General features: G+C 41.8%; 2 protein-coding genes across 2 annotated transcripts; both read left to right on the forward strand.

Moving 5' to 3' along the window:
* The first annotated feature begins 24 nt into the window (after positions 1-24).
* Positions 25-15,854, forward strand: LOC118360621 (threonine--tRNA ligase 1, cytoplasmic). Its single transcript, XM_035739875.2, has 19 exons — positions 25-391; positions 713-802; positions 981-1,168; positions 1,416-1,539; positions 1,628-1,752; positions 5,097-5,214; positions 5,384-5,448; positions 7,735-7,813; positions 7,909-8,055; positions 9,445-9,543; positions 9,760-9,926; positions 10,562-10,724; positions 10,943-11,080; positions 11,207-11,284; positions 11,504-11,604; positions 11,943-12,047; positions 12,230-12,302; positions 14,742-14,856; positions 15,101-15,854. The coding sequence occupies exons 1-19, from the start codon at positions 53-55 to the stop codon at positions 15,247-15,249; spliced, it is 2,463 nt and encodes an 820-aa protein (XP_035595768.1). The 5' UTR covers positions 25-52; the 3' UTR covers positions 15,250-15,854.
* Positions 15,855-16,012: 158 nt separating this feature from the next.
* On the forward strand, positions 16,013-21,237 carry LOC118360646 (TM2 domain-containing protein 3). Its single transcript, XM_035739907.2, has 6 exons — positions 16,013-16,173; positions 16,480-16,575; positions 16,701-16,861; positions 17,004-17,178; positions 18,684-18,759; positions 19,742-21,237. Exons 1-6 carry the CDS (start codon positions 16,068-16,070, stop codon positions 19,905-19,907), a joined length of 780 nt encoding a protein of 259 aa, XP_035595800.1. The 5' UTR covers positions 16,013-16,067; the 3' UTR covers positions 19,908-21,237.
* Positions 21,238-21,702: the final 465 nt, after the last annotated feature.

Here is a 21,702-nt window from a genome sequence, read left to right on the forward strand (position 1 = left end):
AAACTAAAGCTCAAGAGGGCGCTATGACTCCATTCCCTATTCCCAGTTGCTGATGAAAGAGAATAGTAATTTAAAGATGGCGGAGTGCATGGCAGCACGTTTGACCGCGCAAGAGGAGCAGATAGAGCTCCTCACTCGGGAATTTAGCCTCCTACGAGACGGGCTAAATGGTGGTCCAGAGGTCGCCAGCATTATCGCCAGTTCTCCGGAGTTGGAGAGCTTACGGAGCGAGAATGAGAAGCTCAAATTTCGTCTCGTGCACCTCCGCCGGGGTTTCCAGGAAGAGCTCGCCCTGGAGGGACAGGGCAAGGGGGGCACAAACAAAGGCCAGGAGAAGAAGACGGGGAAAGAACAACAACAGCCAAAGAACCGCAATTATGATAATAATAAGGTAGCTAGCTAACCACCTTAGTGCATGTACATTGTGTGGCTGTTGTATGTAGCTTCCATGGCCACAGTCATAATTATGCCTAAACCCCGCCCATTTATACAATTTATACCTAACCACGTTGCCAACCTTTTGCCTAGCCCCTGGTCTCAGAAATAGGTTGACAGCTCTGTGTGTAGTCCCCTGAACATGCTTATGGAACATCATATGAATATAAGACAACAGATACTTATTGTGGTTTACACTAAGGAGAATGTCAATAACAATATTTGCATGTTTTTGCTCACCAATAAACCAAACTTTTGATTTTGCTCCTCTGTGCAGGCAGCAATCCATGAGACCAAACCTGTTGTTGATAAGAACAACAAGAAGGAGAAGCCAGAGAAGGCACAGGGAGGGTGCAGTAGCAGAGAGGTAATGATTAGGAACATTACCTCCCCAAAGGTTCAATATCCTTTACATCTATTCTAGAAGTCCCAGGCATGCAATCAAGTGTTCATTCAAAGTTGTGCAATATCCTTACCAATACCCAAATAATTCCCCCCAGTTTCTTTCCCTAAGTTCCTATAAATCACCATGTTACTCTTTCCAGCTGAAACCGTGGCCTGGCTACATCTCGGAGCGCATGCAGCTGTATGAGGAGCTGAAAAAGGAGAGCGATGCCCTGCTGGCCAGGAGAGCAGCAGACAGCCAGCCCATCACTGTGGAGCTGCCAGATGGATGCAGGGTAGAGGGTCAGGCCTGGGTCACTACCCCCTACCAGCTGGCCTGTGGCATCAGGTGAGGGATCTGGAGCTTATCTTGGACCATGATATCCCTGTTCCGTATCTTTTTTTGTGCTGTGCAGTCAACTCATATGGCCATTGTCATGGAAAAAACGTCCATAGAAGTTGGCAGCATAGACAAATCTGGGACAAGGAGGATCATGATGTTACTGGGAGACATCAGTTGCACCCCTCTCTTTGCCATTCTTTGTAGCAACACATGAGAACTATGTGGTGATAGTGGTATATCGTATTTCTCTCAGTCAGGGCCTGGCTGACAATGCAGTGATTTCCCAGGTGAACGGGGACCTGTGGGACCTGGATAGACCTCTGGAGAAGAGCTGCTCACTGGAGATCCTGCGCTTTGACAATGACGATGCCCAGGCTGTGAGTATAATGTGCCCTCTGGGCTATCATACTCTCTATAGTCTTTGTTCTTGGAGGTAGTAACAGATGTTTCCGCTCCTTGTTTCAGGTGTATTGGCACTCCAGTGCTCACATCCTTGGTGAGGCCATGGAGCGTTTCTATGGAGGTTGTCTGTGTTATGGACCACCCATTGAGAATGGCTTCTACTATGACATGTTCCTCGATGGACCCCAGTAAGCATCTATCATTGTTAAGAAAAACAGGCGTCTTGTCTCCTTTATAAAGTAATGAGCAGAAATGATACAGAGCTGGTGTAGTGAGTAGCCTATGACAGGCGTCTTGTCTCCTTTATAAAGTAATGAGCAGAAATGATACAGAGCTGGTGTAGTGAGTAGCCTATGACAGGCGTCTTGTCTCCTTTATAAAGTAATGAGCAGAAATGATACAGAGCTGGTGTAGTGAGTAGCCTATGACAGGCGTCTTGTCTCCTTTATAAAGTAATGAGCAGAAATGATACAGAGCTGGTGTAGTGAGTAGCCTATGACAGGCGTCTTGTCTCCTTTATAAAGTAATGAGCAGAAATGATACAGAGCTGGTGTAGTGAGTAGCCTATGACAGGCGTCTTGTCTCCTTTATAAAGTAATGAGCAGAAATGATACAGAGCTGGTGCCTATGACAGTCTTGTCTCCTTTATAAAGTAATGAGCAGAAATGATACAGAGCTAGTGACAGGCGTCTTGTCTCCTTTATAAAGTAATGAGCAGAAATGATACAGAGCTGGTGTAGTGAGTAGCCTATGACAGGCGTCTTGTCTCCTTTATAAAGTAATGAGCAGAAATGATACAGAGCTGGTGTAGTGAGTAGCCTATGACAGGCGTCTTGTCTCCTTTATAAAGTAATGAGCAGAAATGATACAGAGCTGGTGTAGTGAGTAGCCTATGACAGGCGTCTTGTCTCCTTTATAAAGTAATGAGCAGAAATGATACAGAGCTGGTGTAGTGAGTAGCCTATGACAGGCGTCTTGTCTCCTTTATAAAGTAATGAGCAGAAATGATACAGAGCAGAAATGATACAGAGCTGGTGTAGTGAGTAGCCTATGACAGGCGTCTTGTCTCCTTTATAAAGTAATGAGCAGAAATGATACAGAGCTGGTGTAGTGAGTAGCCTATGACAGGCGTCTTGTCTCCTTTATAAAGTAATGAGCAGAAATGATACAGAGCTGGTGTAGTGAGTAGCCTATGACAGGCGTCTTGTCTCCTTTATTATGAGCAGAAATGATACAGAATGAGCAGAAATGATGAGCAGAAATGATACAGAGCTGGTGTAGTGAGTAGCCTATGACAGGCGTCTTGTCTCCTTTATAAAGTAATGAGCAGAAATGATACAGAGCTGGTGTAGTGAGTAGCCTATGACAGGCGTCTTGTCTCCTTTATAAAGTAATGAGCAGAAATGATACAGAGCTGGTGTAGTGAGTAGCCTATGACAGGCGTCTTGTCTCCTTTATAAAGTAATGAGCAGAAATGATACAGAGCTGGTGTAGTGAGTAGCCTATGACAGGCGTCTTGTCTCCTTTATAAAGTAATGAGCAGAAATGATACAGAGCTGGTGTAGTGAGTAGCCTATGACAGGCGTCTTGTCTCCTTTATAAAGTAATGAGCAGAAATGATACAGAGCTGGTGTAGTGAGTAGCCTATGACAGGCGTCTTGTCTCCTTTATAAAGTAATGAGCAGAAATGATACAGAGCTGGTGTAGTGAGTAGCCTATGACAGGCGTCTTGTCTTGTCTACAGAGCTGGTTTATAAAGTAATGAGCAGAAATGATACAGAGCTGGTGTAGTGAGTAGCCTATGACAGGTGTCTTGTCTCCTTTATAAAGTAATGAGCAGAAATGATACAGAGCTGGTGTAGTGAGTAGCCTATGACAGGCGTCTTGTCTCCTTTATAAAGTAATGAGCAGAAATGATACAGAGCTGGTGTAGTGAGTAGCCTATGACAGGCGTCTTGTCTCCTTTATAAAGTAATGAGCAGAAATGATACAGAGCTGGTGTAGTGAGTAGCCTATGACAGGCGTCTTGTCTCCTTTATAAAGTAATGAGCAGAAATGATACAGAGCTGGTGTAGTGAGTAGCCTATGACAGGCGTCTTGTCTCCTTTATAAAGTAATGAGCAGAAATTATAAAGTGACATGTCTCCTTTATAAAGTAATGAGCAGAAATGATACAGAGCTGGTGTAGTGAGTAGCCTATGACAGGCGTCTTGTCTCCTTTATAAAGTAATGAGCAGAAATGATACAGAGCTGGTGTAGTGAGTAGCCTATGACAGGCGTCTTGTCTCCTTTATAAAGTAATGAGCAGAAATGATACAGAGCTGGTGTAGTGAGTAGCCTATGACAGGCGTCTTGTCTCCTTTATAAAGTAATGAGCAGAAATGATACAGAGCTGGTGTAGTGAGTAGCCTATGACAGGCGTCTTGTCTCCTTTATAAAGTAATGAGCAGAAATGATACAGAGCTGGTGTAGTGAGTAGCCTATGACAGGCGTCTTGTCTCCTTTATAAAGTAATGAGCAGAAATGATACAGAGCTGGTGTAGTGAGTAGCCTATGACAGGCGTCTTGTCTCCTTTATAAAGTAATGAGCAGAAATGATACAGAGCTGGTGTAGTGAGTAGCCTATGACAGGCGTCTTGTCTCCTTTATAAAGTAATGAGCAGAAATGATACAGAGCTGGTGTAGTGAGTAGCCTATGACAGGCGTCTTGTCTCCTTTATAAAGTAATGAGCAGAAATGATACAGAGCTGGTGTAGTGAGTAGCCTATGACAGGCGTCTTGTCTCCTTTATAAAGTAATGAGCAGAAATGATACAGAGCTGGTGTAGTGAGTAGCCCATGACAGGCGTCTTGTCTCCTTTATAAAGTAATGAGCAGAAATGATACAGAGCTGGTGTAGTGAGTAGCCTATGACAGGCGTCTTGTCTCCTTTATAAAGTAATGAGCAGAAATGATACAGAGCTGGTGTAGTGAGTAGCCTATGACAGGCGTCTTGTCTCCTTTATAAAGTAATGAGCAGAAATGATACAGAGCTGGTGTAGTGAGTAGCCTATGACAGGCGTCTTGTCTCCTTTATAAAGTAATGAGCAGAAATTATACAGAGCTGGTGTAGTGAGTAGCCTATGACAGGCGTCTTGTCTCCTTTATAAAGTAATGAGCAGAAATGATACAGAGCTGGTGTAGTGAGTAGCCTATGACAGGCGTCTTGTCTCCTTTATAAAGTAATGAGCAGAAATGATACAGAGCTGGTGTAGTGAGTAGCCTATGACAGGCGTCTTGTCTCCTTTATAAAGTAATGAGCAGAAATGATACAGAGCTGGTGTAGTGAGTAGCCTATGACAGGTGTCTTGTCTCCTTTATAAAGTAATGAGCAGAAATGATACAGAGCTGGTGTAGTGAGTAGCCTATGACAGGCGTCTTGTCTCCTTTATAAAGTAATGAGCAGAAATGATACAGAGCTGGTGTAGTGAGTAGCCTATGACAGGTGTCTTGTTACTGAGGGTTCTGTTTGACCTGTGTCCTGTCCTGGCCAGGGGTGTGTCGAGTACAGAGTTTGAGTACCTGGAGGCGCTGTGCAAGTCTGTGGTGAAGGAGAAACAGCCCTTCGAGAGGCTGGAGGTCAGCAAGGAGACCCTACTGAAGATGTTCAAGGTGAGATGAGGACCTCTGCACTACATTGGCATCTCTCCACCCTCTGGTGAAAGATTGTAGCTCGATTATATAATGTGTTATAGAGGTTTCTTTTTCATTGGGGTTGTGAGTAGATCGGCAGCAATTGGTATTTATTTTTTTCCTATCTGTTTTGCGTCCATATTTTCAGTACAACAAATTCAAGTGTCGCATTCTGAATGAGAAAGTCACCACACCCACTACAACAGTCTACAGGTAAGCAGCTCTTGATGTTTAGTTGTAAATCACTGAATATTATTTGGTGTACAGAAACTATTCAGAAGACTGGTTTAACATGTTGGTGAAGAACAAAAATAGGACTGCACTCCGGTAAATTAACTTAAATTTAAATGTTTATTGCTGCACGAATGTTTCGGGTATGAGCCCTTCAGCGTGCAAGGCAATTAGCAATCAATGTCACACCAAGAAGACCACACAGGTGGGCATAATTATAAATTCAGCCAGTATTGGCCCAATCAAGAGATCCCAGCAGAGGGAGCTGTGGGGAAAACATGACAATCAAATAGAGATCTATAGACATGCAATACAAATACATGATGTCATTACCTACATTTTTAGCATATTTATAACCTACTACAAAAAAAAAAGAAAAAGACCATTCCTCATTAAAGGCCTGCTGGGGAAAGAGTGGCCAAGCTGTCTATCCAATATGTCTCTCAGTGGAGAGGTAATTGATTTCTATCTCCTATCCTATGTGGCGCTTTCATCAATTCAATGCCCATATAAAGTAAGGCACTTAAGTTCATGATTATTGCTGTTGAAATTTCTGGCAACAGGTAATTATTTTTCCATCGTGGTTTCGAATGGAGCTCTTATGCTCACATATCATTGTCTTAAGTTCATGTTTGGTCTTACCCACAACATTAAAGTCACAGGAACACACTTAAGTAGATGTACAACATATTTTGTGTTACATGCTATTCTACCTCAAACCTTTATCCTCCCACTCGAATGGGGATGGATAAGAGTTCCCTCTGATCATGGCATAACAGTGGACAGTTGTGACAAGGAAACTGCCATCAGGAATGATAGAGATGAAATGCAATTTGAGTCAAATTTGAGTCTCTTATAGCCAAACCTCGGGCGGGATTCAAACTAGAGGTCGACCGATTTAATCGGAATGGCCGATTTCAAGTTTTCATAACAATCGGAAATCTGTATTTTTGGGCACCGATTTGCCAATTTTTTAAATTTTTTTAATACATTTTACCTAACTAGGCAAGTCAGTTAAGAACACATTCTTATTTTCAATGATAACCCACCGTTTCTAGGCTAACTGCCTTGTTCAGGGGCAGAACGACAGATTTTCACCTTGTCAGCTCGGGGGATCCAATCTTGCAAACTTACAGTTAACAAGTCCAACGCAATAACGACCTGCCTCTCTCTCGTTGCACTCCACAAGGAGACTGCCTGGTACGCGAATGCAGTAAACCAAGGTAAGTTGCTAGCATTAAACTTATCTTGTAAAAAAAAACAATCAATCATAATCACTAGTTAACTACACATGGTTGATATTGCTAGATATTATCTAGCGTGTCCTGCGTTGCATATAAGTATCTGACTGAGCGGTGGTAGGCAGAAGCATAAACATTCATTCAAACAGCACTTTCGTGCGTTTTGCCAGCAGCTCTTCGTTGTGCGTCAAGCATTGCGCTGTTTATGACTTCAAGCCTATCAACTCCCGAGATGAGGCTGGTGTAACGGAAGTGAAATGGCTAGCTAGTTAGCGCGCGCTAACTAGAGGGACGGAAGCTATACTGTTACACTGGAAATACTAAAGTGCCTGTAAGAACATCCAATAGTAAAAGGTTAATGAAATACAAATGGTATAGAGGGAAATAGTCCTATAATTCCTATAATAACTACAACCTAAAACTTCTTACCTGTGAATATTGAAGACCAGCTATCATATGTTCTCATGTTCTGAGCAAGGAACTGAAACGTTAGCTTTCTTACATAGCACATATTGCACTTTTACTTTCTTCTCCAACACTTTGTTTTTGCATTATTTAAACCAAATTGAACATGTTTCATTATTTATTTGAGGCTAAATGTAATTTATTGATGTATTATATTAAGTTAAAATAAGTGTTCATTCAGTATTGTTGTAATTGTCATTATTATAAATAAAATAAAAAATTGTCCGATTAATCGGTATCGGCTTTTTTGGTCATCCAATAATCGGTATCGGCGTTGAAAAATCATAATCGGTCGACCTCTAATTCAAACGGCTTTACCAAAGCTAGGGTCGCTGCGTAATATATGCAAATGTCTATTAACCACTTCCTTGATCGATCTTGAAATGGGACTGAAGGTCAACACAAAATTTGTGAATCCTTCACATAAATCTTTGTAATGTACATCAAATTCTAAATCGGTCACAAATGTGCCTAATGCGAGGGATTTGTCTATAATATATTATGGAATTTGAAGACCCTCACTGGTCCATGCCCTGCTAAAATTAGTTTTCTACTGTTTTAGATGTGGGCCTCTGATTGACCTGTGTCGTGGGCCCCATGTAAGACACACAGGAAAGATTAAAGCCTTGAAGATCTACAAGGTATGTGATGCACACACAGACTACAATATCCAATCACTTCTTAAGGTGAAAAACAGTGTCGTAGTATCTCCACTCCATTCCTGTAATATTGACAGAACTCTTCTACGTACTGGGAGGGCCGTTCAGACATGGAGACCCTTCAGCGTATCTACGGCATCTCCTTCCCAGACTCCAAGATGCTGAAAGAGTGGGAACGCTTTCAGGAGGAGGCTAGGAACAGAGACCATCGGAAGATTGGAAAGGTTAGTCCTCACTGTGGGGGGGTCACTTTGGGGTTTGACTGTGGAAGACAACAAGTTGGTTTTAGGTGTTTTGGTTTTCTGAACACAGCCATTGAAATAGACCCTCAATTAATATAATGATATATTATGTTCATATATACTGATCAAAAATATAAATGTAACATGCAACAATTTCAAAGTTATTGTTGAATTACATTTCATATAAGGAAATCGGTCAATTGAAATAAATGAATGATTCTCTAATCTATGGATTTCACATGACTGGGCAGGGGCGCAGCCATGGATGTGACTGGGAGGGCAGAGGTCCACGAACTGGCCCATCCAATCAAATAATTTTTTCCCCCACAAAAGGGCTTCATTACAGACAAATACTTTTTGGGGATATTTTATTTAAACTCATGAAACATGGGACCAGCACTTTACATGTTGCGTTTTTATATTTTTGTTCAGTGTATTTTAGCGGTCAGTTCGGCTGGTGGCTAGACCTTCGCTTGGAGAATAATAGAAAATAGTGGAAATAGTACTGTTTGGCCATTTTGAGACTCCGTAGCCAGTATACACCTCCAAATTTTCAGAATGGATCTAGGAAAACTAAAGAAATCTGTTATTAATTTTGACGTTTTTGCAGAGGAGATCTTGGTTGCGCAATTTTACATCTAACTAAGATGTTTTGGTGCAGTGTTTCTCAATAAAAAAAAATACATAAAAACGAGTCATCTCTAGTTGAATGACGACAGACTTTATTGAAGAATCCTTAAAGTTGACCACTCATGGACGAAGGGGCGTATACTTTGGCTTTCGAAGTTCGGCTGCCCTCGAAAAAATGTTGTGTGCCTGAACAGCCGAAAAAACCCGTACCGAACTCCAAAACTAACACAAACATAATATCTGTGTGGATGCTTTAAGCTCTGTGTGCTTACTGTTGTTGCTTGGTTGTTCCTGTGGGCGGTGCTGTGTGTCTAACTGCATGATGTATCAGTGAGTCATACTATGACCAGCTCCAGCTGGTCCTCAGGCAGGCTGGATCTATCCTCCCTGCGGGAGACACAGATGGCAGCAGCCCCACAGCCTGGCCACAACTGATTACAACACTGATCTCTATATTAAACCATGGAGTCATTGCTGCTTTTATTTTCATTGTTGTTATCCAGGGGGACAAAGTGTAAAGTAAATTTTAAACATGTTACTCCTATGATGGTGTGATCCTTTTCATTTAGAAGTTGACGGTTTAGAAGTAAAGGACATGTCTGTGGGTGTCGTTCATGGACAGATTTGCTGTCATTTGATTTAACATGTTCCCAACAGAGAGGAGAAGCTGCCTCACTATCTTTAACTGTCAATCTGTGAAGTCTTTAAGCTTCCTCTCTGTTTGTCTCTACTGTACAACAGGAGCAGGAACTGTTTTTTTTCCATGACCTGAGCCCTGGCAGCTGCTTCTTCCTCCCGCGTGGAGCCTACCTATACAACACACTCACTGACTTCATCAGGGTAAGACGAGACCAACCAGCCTCAACCACCTACACCTGGTCACAGCCAAAAGACAGAGAAGCAATCTGTCCATCTTCTGCCAAGATACAACAATACCCACCTGTAGAATTTCCAATTACAGCATGTTCATGGACTACTTTGATGCTTTGTAACTGAAAGAATGCTGAAGTTAAGTACCACTCAGTCTTGCTGTGATCTGGTGAATGTACTTTGCAGGAGGAATACTGTAGAAGAGGTTTCCAGGAGGTGGCCTCTCCTAATATCTATAACAGTAAGCTGTGGGAGACTTCTGGCCACTGGCAGCACTACAGCGACAACATGTTCTCCTTCCCAGTGGAGCAGGACGTCTTTGCACTGAAGCCCATGAACTGTCCTGGACACTGGTAGGTACATTCATTGGTTATTGGGACAATTTCCCGGACATGTGTCAAGCCTGGTCCTGGACAACAACAAAAAAAACTCTGTGGCCTTGTGGTTAGTGTCCTCCCTGAGATTGGAAGGTTCAGTTTAATCTCCGGCCAAGTTATACCAAAAACGGTAAACATGGGACCCAATGTGTCTGCTTGGAACTCAGCATTAGGAGATAAATTGGGGGTAAGGCCCCACCATAGACTAGCGTCGTCTCCATTGCGTGTACTTCTACATCAAGCTGCCTCAATATCGCAATATCTATCAGGGAAATATCCATGGCTATAATAGCTACAAACTTTTAGTTACATTGATTTCTCCTGCAGAAACAGGAGATGCAAGGCTACTTGATTACTTACTAAACTAAAAACCATGCTCAATGGAGAATATCCACTGAAATGACTTTACTCCAAGACTAGGCTTAACCTTTGTCTGGGAAAGGTGTTATGTTATTGGTTAATATGAAGGTATGATGGTTTATAAGGAAGGGACTATCCAAGCATTTATGTAACCTTAACTTCTCCCATTGCTTCAACTGCATATCTTCTCATCCATCACCCTCTTTTTCTGTCCACCTTCTCCTGGATCCTCCCATCCTCTTCTTTCTCAGTCTGATGTTCAGCCACAGACCTCGGTCGTGGAGGGAGCTGCCTCTGAGACTGGCTGATTTCGGGGTGCTCCATAGGAACGAGCTATCAGGGACACTGACCGGCCTTACGAGGGTGCGCCGCTTCCAACAGGATGATGCTCACATCTTCTGCACCATGGAACAGGTAGGTGACCAGACCAGCTATAGCTATTGAAGAGGAACATCTTATTAAAGTAGCTTCGTACCAGGGTTGGGGTCAATTTCAAATCAGGAAGTAAATGGACATTTCTGTTCCAATTTTCATAATTGTTTTTAAAAATGGAATTGACCACATCCCTTCTGGGTACTTAACCTCCTTGCCATTCAGATGACCCCTCTGTATTCCCTTTCTCTCTCCTGCAGATTGAGTCTGAGATGAAGGGCTGTCTGGACTTCCTCCGCTGTGTCTATGACGTCTTTGGCTTCTCTTTCCAGCTGCACCTTTCAACCCGTCCAGAGAAGTACCTAGGAGATATCACTGTCTGGAACCAGGCTGAGAAGGTACAATTAAACATGCGTGTCCATAAAATATTCCTGAAATGTTGCATAAGGAAACACAATTTTAAAGAAAGAAATGACCCAGGATATATTTGAATTGTATGTTAATTGATTCCCTCTGTTTGAAAGCAACTGGAGAACAGCCTGAATGAGTTTGGGGAGCCATGGAAACTAAACCCCGGAGACGGTGCTTTCTATGGGCCCAAGGTTTGTATTACAGCACCTGATATTTCCTTGCTATACATTTTCTTCACCCCTGCAATTAAATAAGGTATAGAATTCTCAGGAAATCAATGTAATTAAAGGTTTGTAGCTATTATAGCCATGGATATTTCCCTGATAGATATTGCATTCCCCCTTCAATGAAATAAGGTCTAAAACTCTCAGGGAGGAAAACCATGTAATACTTTTGTTGTGCCATTTCAGATTGACATTAAGATCAAAGATGCTATTGGCCGGTATCATCAATGTGCAACCATTCAGCTGGACTTCCAGCTTCCTATCCGCTTTAACCTGACCTTTGTGGGGTGAGTGAGTCACCTAATCAAACTAGTCGTGACACAATGCTGAGTCTGTATCCTGTTATAGGAATCAAGTTTAGTCATTAATCCCTCCTTCAGTACGAGTTCTTACCTGAGAACTTTTGTACTAGACAGTTGATTTAAAAGTCCTTTAAAGTTGGATTTTTAATTAGGTAGAGAACATTATGAAGCTGTAAATAACTATAAATTATATTCAAAAAGATGTTTGACTGGTAAGACATCTTGATAAGACTAACTTCTACAAATAAGGTTAAATACGTAGTTATAATTGAGCATGAAGTGGTGCTGTGACTGATATTGATGTTGAATCCTGTGACATGCAGAAAGGATGGGGATGACAAAGCGAGACCGGTCATCATCCACCGGGCCATTCTGGGCTCTGTGGAGAGGATGATAGCCATCCTCACTGAGAACTACGCTGGGAAATGGTGAGTAGCAAAGAGGACCAATGAATTTGTTGAGTGTTACATAAGATGCAATCATAGACTGGAAAATAAGTCATAGATAGATAGATGTAGATGTTTTTTCTGCTCTTAAATGTCTTCACTATGTGTGTGTATATAGTGTTTTGATTTGCTACTTATCCAGCCATATTGTGTTTCTTCTCCAGGCCCCTCTGGCTGTCCCCACGTCAGGTGATGTTTGTACCTGTCAACCCTACCTGTGAAGAATATGCCAAGAGGGTAACCCTAGCCTTCTATTTCTCAAACTTGTCTTCCTTTCATATTTCTACAGTTTATGATCAGGGCCGGATTAAGAAATCATAGGCCCTCCCCCTTCCCGGCACACAACTTTCTGTAAACAAATCTGTGTACCAAAATGCAAGTTGAATGCGTGGTAAATTTAGTGTTGAAGAAAAAGCCTCTTTATAATAGTCATAATAACGTTTGTCATGTGGCATAGGCTACAGTTGAGCAGAGGCATTTTTAGGATTTCCACACAGTGACAACATTATTTTTTATCAGGGTCTGAAAAAAATCTGCCTTTTACATGACAGAAGACAACTGAATCTTTTTTAATACCGCACAAATGACCAAAATGAGTGGCTACTCTGACAAACTGAGATCATGCCGGTCTTGAATTCAAACAATAACCCAGGCCAATGAAGCGACACACAGATTGTATAATATTAGGAGGAAATAAATAAATAAAGTAGGCTTCTAAATAACATATCCAGTGACTCAACTAATGAAGATTAAACCATAAGCTACTCACAGTGATTGGCTATTGCCATGACGAGCACATCGGCTATCTCAAGATGAGCTACTTTGAAAAACAGTGCTGCTGTTCGCATACAATTAGGAGTTGAGAATAATTTATTTGTATTGGTTCTACAGATTAGTCTTCTCTTTTCAGCAGTAGGCAAACTATGTTTTTCCAGCAATTGTATTTTGAAATCTGCAAAAGGCAAACTGACAGCTGCAACCAACCATAAAAATATAATCCATAGATGGCAGTTCCCATTAGTCAGGACTGGCATCCATTGCTAGTGTACCCATGAGTTTAACAGTCAAATTGCCAGGGTAAGAGGTTATAAACCCCTTCTATGGATTATATGTCTATGGCCACAATGCAAAAAGCTGTATATTTGGTGCGCATGCTGACCAAACTGCAGCCTTCCTGACTGTAGGCATACCGGTAAATACCAAAATAAAGGAAACACTTCAGTAAACAAGAGATTCGGTTTGGTTTGGTTTGGTTTGGGGTGCAGTTTCTTTTTCATGGTTTATGTCCACTTGTAAAATCTATGCCAAGGCGCATTGAAGCTGTTCTGGCAGCTTATGGTGGCGCAACACACTTATTAAGACACTTTATGTTGGTGTTTCCTTTATTTTCGCAGATACCTGAATGTGCATGTGATAAAAATAAATCCTGTTATTTTTTAAAACTATTGATCCTCTATGGCTGAATTATGCTCTGTGCTGTATTTTAAAACATTGAGAGCAGCTCCTGTGTTTGGATAAAGTATAATTTAAAGAAAAAAAATAGGGGCGTGGACCAGTCAGTATCTGGTATGACCACCATTTGCCTCATCCAGTGCGACATCTCCTTTGCGTAGAATTAATCAGTCAGTTGATTGTGGCCTGTGGAATGTTGTCCCAGTCTTCTTCAATGGCTGTGCGAAGTTGCTGGATGTTGGCCGGAACTGGAACACTGTCGTACATGTAGATCCAGAGCATCTCAAACATGCTCAGTGGGTGAGTATGCAGGCCATGGAAAGCCTTTAGTCCCCAGCACGAGGTGGACCTGTGTAATGATCATGCTGTTTAATCAGCTTCTGTCAGGTGGATCAATTATCTTGGCAAAGGATAAATACTAACAGGGATTTACAGAATTTGAGAAACTTTTTGTGCGTATGGAAAATGTCTTGATCTTTTATTTCAGCTCGTGAACATGGGACCAACACTTTATATGTTGCGTTTGATATTTTTCTTCAGTGTAATATTATTATTTTTAAATGCCTCTTACAGGCTTGGGCCCAGCCCTGTCTCACCCAATTGACCAGTCACATTTATTTATGCAGTTACCCAATAAAGGCAGGGGCCCCCAGTTACCCACATGGGCCCCTTACCTCCTCTCCTTCCCCGTCTGTCAGAGCGGCAGCAGCAGGCTGTCAACACTTATTGAGAGCGGGCTGATGAGTCCTATTGTGGTTGGCAGTTGTAGTAAATATATTTTTTAAATGATGCATGTATAATATACTCAGTATATTTTCTTTGTTTTTGTTTAAAAAAATATTTGCCTCTTCTTTTTTACCTTTATTTAACCAGGCAAGTCAGTTAAGAACAAATTCTTATTTTCAATGACGGCCTAGGAACAGCGGGTTAACTGCCTGTTCAGGGTCGGAACGACAGATTTGTACCTTGTCAACTCGGGGTTTGAACTTGCAACCTTCCGGTTACTAGTCCAACGCTCTAACCACTAGGCTACCCTGCCGCCCTTGGGGCCCCCCATGGGCCTGGGCCCAGGGGCTTCAGTGCCGGGAAGCCCCTGAATTTAGCTGGCCCTGTTCATGATGCTGCACATTCATCATTGTCTATGAACCTGCATGTCTGTTGCCAGTTCCATTTTATCAGTTCATCTTTGTCATTTTTTTACTGAGTGGTAATTCTGTCCTTCAGATGTGTAAACAGTTTGTGGAGGCTGGATTCATGGCAGACGCTGATCTCGACTCCAGTTGCCTCTTAAACAAGAAGATCCGCAATGCCCAGTTAGCCCAGTACAACTTCATCCTGGGTAAGAAGGATTACTATAGTAGATTTTTTTTTTAGGCATTCATATATTCATGACTTTCACTATCACAATGTTTCCTAGTAAATCCCCTCAGATATTTTCAGATTTCTTTCAGCTGCCAAAAACATGATTTGTATTCATCACTACTGAAATGTTGTTGAAAATGCAAATGTGTTAGGGCAGCTGTGTGTGTTGTGATTTGGCTGTGTGGGGACTATGAGCTACTTTGTGCTTTGTGTCTTGGCAGTGGTCGGTGAGAAAGAGAAGCTGACTAACAGCGTGAACGTACGTACGAGGGACAACAAGGTTCATGGAGAGCTGTCTGTCTCTGAGGTGCTGGCTCGCCTGACCCTGTTGAAAGAGTCACGCTGCCGGAATGCTGAGGAGGAGTTCTGAGGAGAGAGAATTTTCTTTCACAAAAGAATAACAAATTCAAGAGGTCTGTGTTAGAAGTATAAACATGGAAAGGGGTAGATTAAATGTATTGATATGTTTGAAAATATAATATATTTTCTACTCACTCGACAGACCCTTTCTGTATCGTGGGTAGTTTAATATGAATGTTTGATTGTCTAATCAATTTGAAAGAATAGTGCAGGAAGTGAGAAACGATATTGGGGATCATGTATTTGGTACAGTAGTGCAGGGTTTCCTAAACATGTTTTTTTTGCCATAGCACCACACAACCAATTTATCAATTTATTTGAATCAGCTATTTGAATCAGCTGTGGCAAAAACCAAAACGTGCACTCATAGGGGGGCCCCAGCACCGAGTTTGGGAAACCCTGCAATAGTGTATGAAAGACCATGCAATAATCTATATATTTTTTTAACACTAATCTGAAGGATAGAATGTGGAGATGTCATGAGAATATTATTTATTGGGTTGTTGAAAGAAGGTTGCAATGTAAGCCAAATAACACTTGAGAAATATTAAATAAAATAATGATGTAGCTCTGTCCTCTTGTTGGATTGTATCTTGGAATAAAATACTGCCTCAACGTTTTGCCTCTCCTTCATTATCTTATTATTCATTGGAGATTAAAGTAATTTTTATCATTATTCTTCATCTGACAAAAAAAAACACATTTGACCCTGTTGAGGTCTCTGCTCTTGAATAATCTTGATGTCAAGAAGTAAATTCATGCGTCCCCTTTAAATTGCCCACATTTGTGGGTGGGTCATTGGTATTGAAGTTGATTTACGTTAGCACAATGGCTACAGTCAGTCAGATTTGGTCATTTGAGAGAAGACGCTGCCTAAAAGCCCATGGAATCATAATATTGTTATTTTTGGATCCATGTTTGCATTGTGTAAATGGTAAGGCTATGTATATCCCAGGGCTAGGCTTCATCTGGGATTATTTTTTTCGATGCTAGTTAGCTAGCACAGTGGTTAGCTGGCGTAAGGCATTACATTAGCTAGCTAATAAGAACGTATGGCTAACATCCACACAATGGTAGACCGCAGGTCTATACAGACGCCTGACAGACAATTTACTGATCCTACTGTAATTTATCTGGCAAGCTAGCTAACTAATGTACAATTGCTCCAGCAAGCTGTGTTTATTACCTTGTTAGCTATAACTGCTAGCTACATGATGCGCCAACCCCCTCTGTCTTCCAGGGTACCTGAGCTCCCCACACGTGGGCCAGGAGCCCCCTTACAGCCGAGATGCTCAGCCAGTCATCACCAGCCCGGTGGTTCCTGCTCCATCATCTGGTAAAATCTCCTCCCCGGCCTCGACCCATGGGATGTTTTTATCATGTTGACACTGACAGCGCCTCTTTGGTATGCAGTTACTGAAGTCCATGGGACAACCTATAATCTTGTGAATTATTTTGCAGCATCTCCAACTGATTCAGACAGCTATGCTTCCAAATGCCCCAGTGGGGGTCAATGCAACAGACTGCCTGCTGACTGCATCAACTGCAGCTATCATCACAACTGTAGCTATGGCAAACCAGCATCTTTCTCTTGCAAGGCCAAGAGAGGAGTCCACTGCACAGTGAGTTAATTTTGCCAGTTGCACACAGAATGTTCTTGACAAAGAACAAGGAGCTCCATTTACAAAGAAAGTATGTAACTGTAGCACTTTGTCATTGTAATGTTGATGCTTCAGTATGCTGTTTATTATTCTCTGCTTGCAGGTGGAGTCGGGGAAGCAGCAGACCAACTTCTCCCTGTCCATCACGTGCCAGTTCTGCTGGCAGCTGGACCTGTCTCAGTACAGGTGCTCCAACTCAACCAGCTGTATGACCGTTGCCTGCCCTCGCAAACGCTACAACGCCACCTGCCAAGTACTGGACCACGTACACTGCTTAGGTATACACTTACTGTACAGTGTGTCTGGTTCATTATTATTCAGATACATACACACCCCTCCATATGTATTTGGACAGTGATAAATTGAATAAAAAATGCTCTATACTCCAGCATTTTGGATTTGAGATCAAGTGTTTCATGAGGCAACAGTCCAGAAGTATGTCACCTGTTATTTGAGGGTATTTTCATACGTATGTTTTACCATTTATAAATGAAAGCACATTATGTATGTAGTCCCACCCATGTGAAGTCATAAGTATTTTGAGAAAAATTAAGTATTTGGTCCCATATTCTTTGCATGCAATGACTACATCAAGCTTGTGACTCTACAAACCCCTTGGATGCATTTATAGTTTATTTTGGTAGTGTTCTGGGTTATATTTTGTTGAAAAGTAACAATGGTGAACGATCATTTTCTTTCTAGATAAGTCATGTAGATGAGATACTTCTGAACACAGTTAATCCTGATAATGCCATTAAGAAAAATCATGAATGAATCATGAATAATGAGTGAGATGCCATTCAGAGACAACAAAACGTGCTAACCTTTACCAATAACAGGGGAGAATAGTATTTTTCGGGGGGTATGCTCTTTGTGTCTCTAACCTTCTCACTCATCATTATTCATGATTGAGTAAAGATAATCTATAATCATGTTAGCATCCACATGAATGTAGAAGTGTTCAGAAACATCTTCTAATTCTTACTTACAATAAAAGTGACTCTAAAATGGCACAAGACATTATTCACCATTCAGTTCCTGTTGGGCAAAACAAACGGCAAATGCATCCAACAAGGATGTAGAGTCACAAGCTTGATGTAGTTTTGGCGTGCAAGGAATATGGAGCCAAATTCTAAACTTTTGACTACACTATAAGTTCATTTGTCAAAAATCCTTTGACTTCTTCAAATGGGGGGACTAGTTACAGGAAGCGCTTTAAGACCGATATGTATGAAAATACCCTCAAATAAAACATTCTATCTAAAATGCGCTAAATGCTTCACTGTCCAAATGTGTATGGAGGGGAGTGTATACTGTCCAAATGTGTATGGAGTGGAGTGTATACTGTCCAAATGTGTATGGAGGGGAGTGTATACTGTCCAAATGTGTATGGAGGGGAGTGTATACTGTCCAAATGTGTATGGAGGGGAGTGTATACTGTCAAAATGTGTATGGAGGGGATATACTGTCAAAATGTGTATGGAGGGGAGTGTATACTGTCCAAATGTGTATGGAGGGGAGTGTATACTGTCAAAATGTGTATGGAGGGGAGTGTATACTGTCAAAATGTGTATGGAGGGGAGTGTATACTGTCAAAATGTGTATGGAGGGGAGTGTATACTGTCAAAATGTGTATGGAGGGGAGTGTATACTGTCAAAATGTGTATGGAGGGGAGTGTATACTGTCCAAATGTGTATGGAGGGGAGTGTATACTGTCAAAATGTGTATGGAGGGGAGTGTATACTGTGCAGTGCATTCATTAAAACTGTATTTTGTTCTCAGGTAAAAGAGTATTTCAGAAACGTTTGTACTGCAACTGGACAGGTGGGTACAAGTGGTCGACAGCACTGGCACTCAGGTAAGACTCCTGCACAAGCACACCGTTAAGGGCAGGCTGAAACAAAATCGGGCATGCTACCCAATCGTAGCAGCAGAATCAACCTACAGCCCTCCCCATTTCTTTACAGTCAGCAGAACTACCAATAATTTAGTGTTGTGTTGAAAGAACAAGGCTTGTTCATTATAAACTAAGTCGCTCTGGATAAGAGCGTCTGCTAAATGACTTAAATGTAAATGTTTATACGTTTGTGAACTAATGTTAGCATCACAAACACAACTGTCTGTCATCAAAGATACTCGAGAAAGGAGGAAATGCATAATGCACTGAGCATGGAATTCTTGACCAATCACGTTATTGTTGTAATGCTGTGTTACGCTGTTGTTAAGCCGTTCGTCACGCAATCCTTTGTTGAAAGTATAGTGGTTGTTTGGGATATTTTAGCTACGGTGACTGTAGCGGGACAAACAACAATAGCGGCCAGGGTACGATATAGCTAACAGAACCACATCCCCGAAACACATATTTTTTTCATGATGAGTAGCAGAGAAACCCAGGGGAAATCGGTGAGTTCAGCCCCCCTTTAAGACCACCCCACCTGTGTTATAGATTTCTAATAGTTTCTTTGGGTTTCTTATACTTTGAATCTTTTATAAAACATCTTCATCCTTGAAAAATATTCATGAAAATTGTCTCATTTGTAAAGTAAATGAGTGACTTGGTAGCACAACAGTCACTCATCTCTTAAGGACAAAAAAAGTCATGATGATGAAGGTTAAAAACAGCGAGTGTCCGTCCTACCGCCTCTGACAACAGAACATCAGCCGTAATTTTCTTTTAATTTCCAGACGATTGTACACATTGACTTGCCACCCTTTGTCAACACCAAGCAGGCTTACGGCTGACATTCAATGGTGCGCCTTCCCGCTTAGATGTCTTTGTCTTCTATGCTCTTCACTGTTACCAGTAGAATCCCAGTTGTTATTGTTGTTTCTATCTGCAGCATTACACTAGGTGGATTTGGGGCTGACCGGTTCTATCTAGGCCAGTGGAGAGAGGGTCTGGGCAAGCTGTTCAGCTTCGGTGGCCTGGGCATCTGGACCCTGATTGATGTGCTGCTGATTGGAGCGGGCTATGTGGGGCCAGCCGATGGCTCCCTCTACATCTGAGACCTGTGATTGATGCAAACTCCACAGGCATGATGGTTGTAGGGTTGATACCCTCTCCATTTCAGTTTAGACTGTCTGACTGTAAAGATCCACTCCATGGAGATGCCATCCCATTATCACACCATCTGCTTGCCTAAACTCCCACTGTCTGCAAAGACTGACTTCTTGTCCCATCTGCCACCAGTGCAGCTTCACGGTCAGCCTTGTCAGGTCCGCCTCTAGATCATCAAGCCCAAGCATCCTTCACTGATATACTGTAATACAAGCTGCACTGAGCATCGTTTTGGAGTTATTTGATTAATGGTGGTTAGAGTTGGTCAGGCTGATATGGACTGACTGGAGAATGGAAGGTAGGCACAGTTGAGCAGTACTTACTCACTGCATGGTCATGCATAGGAGACCATTAACCATGGCTATTGAACACAAAATTGAGTTATTATTATAATACTGATAACAGAAACAAAAGGTGCTTGGAAGAAAAGCAAAGTTTTTCTTCCCTGCAGTTTTTGTAAAAGCATGTGGCACCTGCTAAGTGTGATGGACGGTTATGTGCATCGGTGGATAGCAGATCAACCTTTCAGTGTTCTCTCTGCAAACCAACTAGAAAAAAATACTTGAACGGTTATTTTCTTTGGAGTGTAACATCGCAACATGAATGTCAGATTGCTTGGTTGAAAATGTGGTTGGGATACAGATTTTGGGAAATGACATGGTGGTTATTATGGCTGGGGCTTATATTGTGTATTTATATTTATTGCATTGTGGATGTGCAGCACAGGAGGCTGTTGAGGTGAGGATGGCTCATAGTAATGACTGGAACGGGGTGAATGGCATTAAACACATGGAAACCACGTGTTTGATGTATTTGATACTATTCCGCCCCACACATTACCATGAGCCCGTCCTCCCCAATTAAGGCGCCACCAACCTTCTGTGATGTGCATATGTCAGATTTCAGCATTACATGGCATTGCACTACAGCTCTGCATGCCCAAAACACACAATCTGTTCTCGTAAAGCTGTGCAGGCGTCAACTAGGTCACGAACTGGTTCAGAATGGTTTTAGTACTAGTTTTCAAAGAACTTGTACAACACTTTTTGTTCTTCATGTAGCTTTCATGATATTATTGTTCATCGCTCAATCGCCCAGTCCAAATGGTTACGATATGTATCCTCCCATATCCAGAGCTTGAGTACGTGTGCTCCACAAACTGGTAACCTATACTTCTGGTGAAAATGTGTTCATGTTCTGGATTTTTAAAAAACAATTGGAACACTGTAATGACAAAGATGTTTAAGAAAATTGTAAATATTAAACTTGTGAAATGTTGGGCTTTGTGTCTTATTGTGTAAGCATACTTGAATAAACAAAATCATCTGGTCTGTAATTTCCATGATGATTGACTTTCACCTCTGTGCTTTTTCAAACAGTAAAATGCCCTGCCTCATTGTAATGATACTGTGGCACATCTTTGATACAGAAAGAGAAGCTCACTCCCGTAATTCAACATCTCACTGACTAATGGTTATGTGAATACATACACCATATTACATACAATACCTTCTGCATTGGTCCTAGCATTGCTAGCATGTGTTAGCGCTTCTCATTGGCTGTTCTGCAGTAATTGTCTGTATACGCTCCTCACTCCCACATCACTTACTGTTATGTACCACCTCCAACAGGATGTGTTTGGCCCATTAATGTTTGAGCCAAATCGACTGACCGCCACCTCTACATTTTGGCTGGCAAGGCTAACCAGTTAGAATAATAAATGCCAGTCATCCTCAGTATGCC

Source organism: Oncorhynchus keta, chromosome 2 (genome assembly GCF_023373465.1).
Source record: "Oncorhynchus keta strain PuntledgeMale-10-30-2019 chromosome 2, Oket_V2, whole genome shotgun sequence".
Classification (NCBI taxonomy): domain Eukaryota; kingdom Metazoa; phylum Chordata; class Actinopteri; order Salmoniformes; family Salmonidae; genus Oncorhynchus; species Oncorhynchus keta.

Bases quoted from the DNA above. Each gene is read 5' to 3' on its own strand.
- LOC118360621 (XM_035739875.2), top strand. From the start codon at position 53: ATGAAAGAGAATAGTAATTTAAAGATGGCGGAGTGCATGGCAGCACGT. The intron at 803-980 runs GTAATGATTAGG...TACTCTTTCCAG, and splicing joins GAGGGTGCAGTAGCAGAGAG to CTGAAACCGTGGCCTGGCTA. The intron at 11,285-11,503 runs GTTTGTATTACA...GTGCCATTTCAG, and splicing joins GTGCTTTCTATGGGCCCAAG to ATTGACATTAAGATCAAAGA.
- LOC118360646 (XM_035739907.2), top strand. From the start codon at position 16,068: ATGGCTACAGTCAGTCAGATTTGGTCATTTGAGAGAAGACGCTGCCTA. The intron at 16,862-17,003 runs GTGAGTTAATTT...CTCTGCTTGCAG, and splicing joins AGAGAGGAGTCCACTGCACA to GTGGAGTCGGGGAAGCAGCA. The intron at 17,179-18,683 runs GTATACACTTAC...TTTTGTTCTCAG, and splicing joins GGACCACGTACACTGCTTAG to GTAAAAGAGTATTTCAGAAA.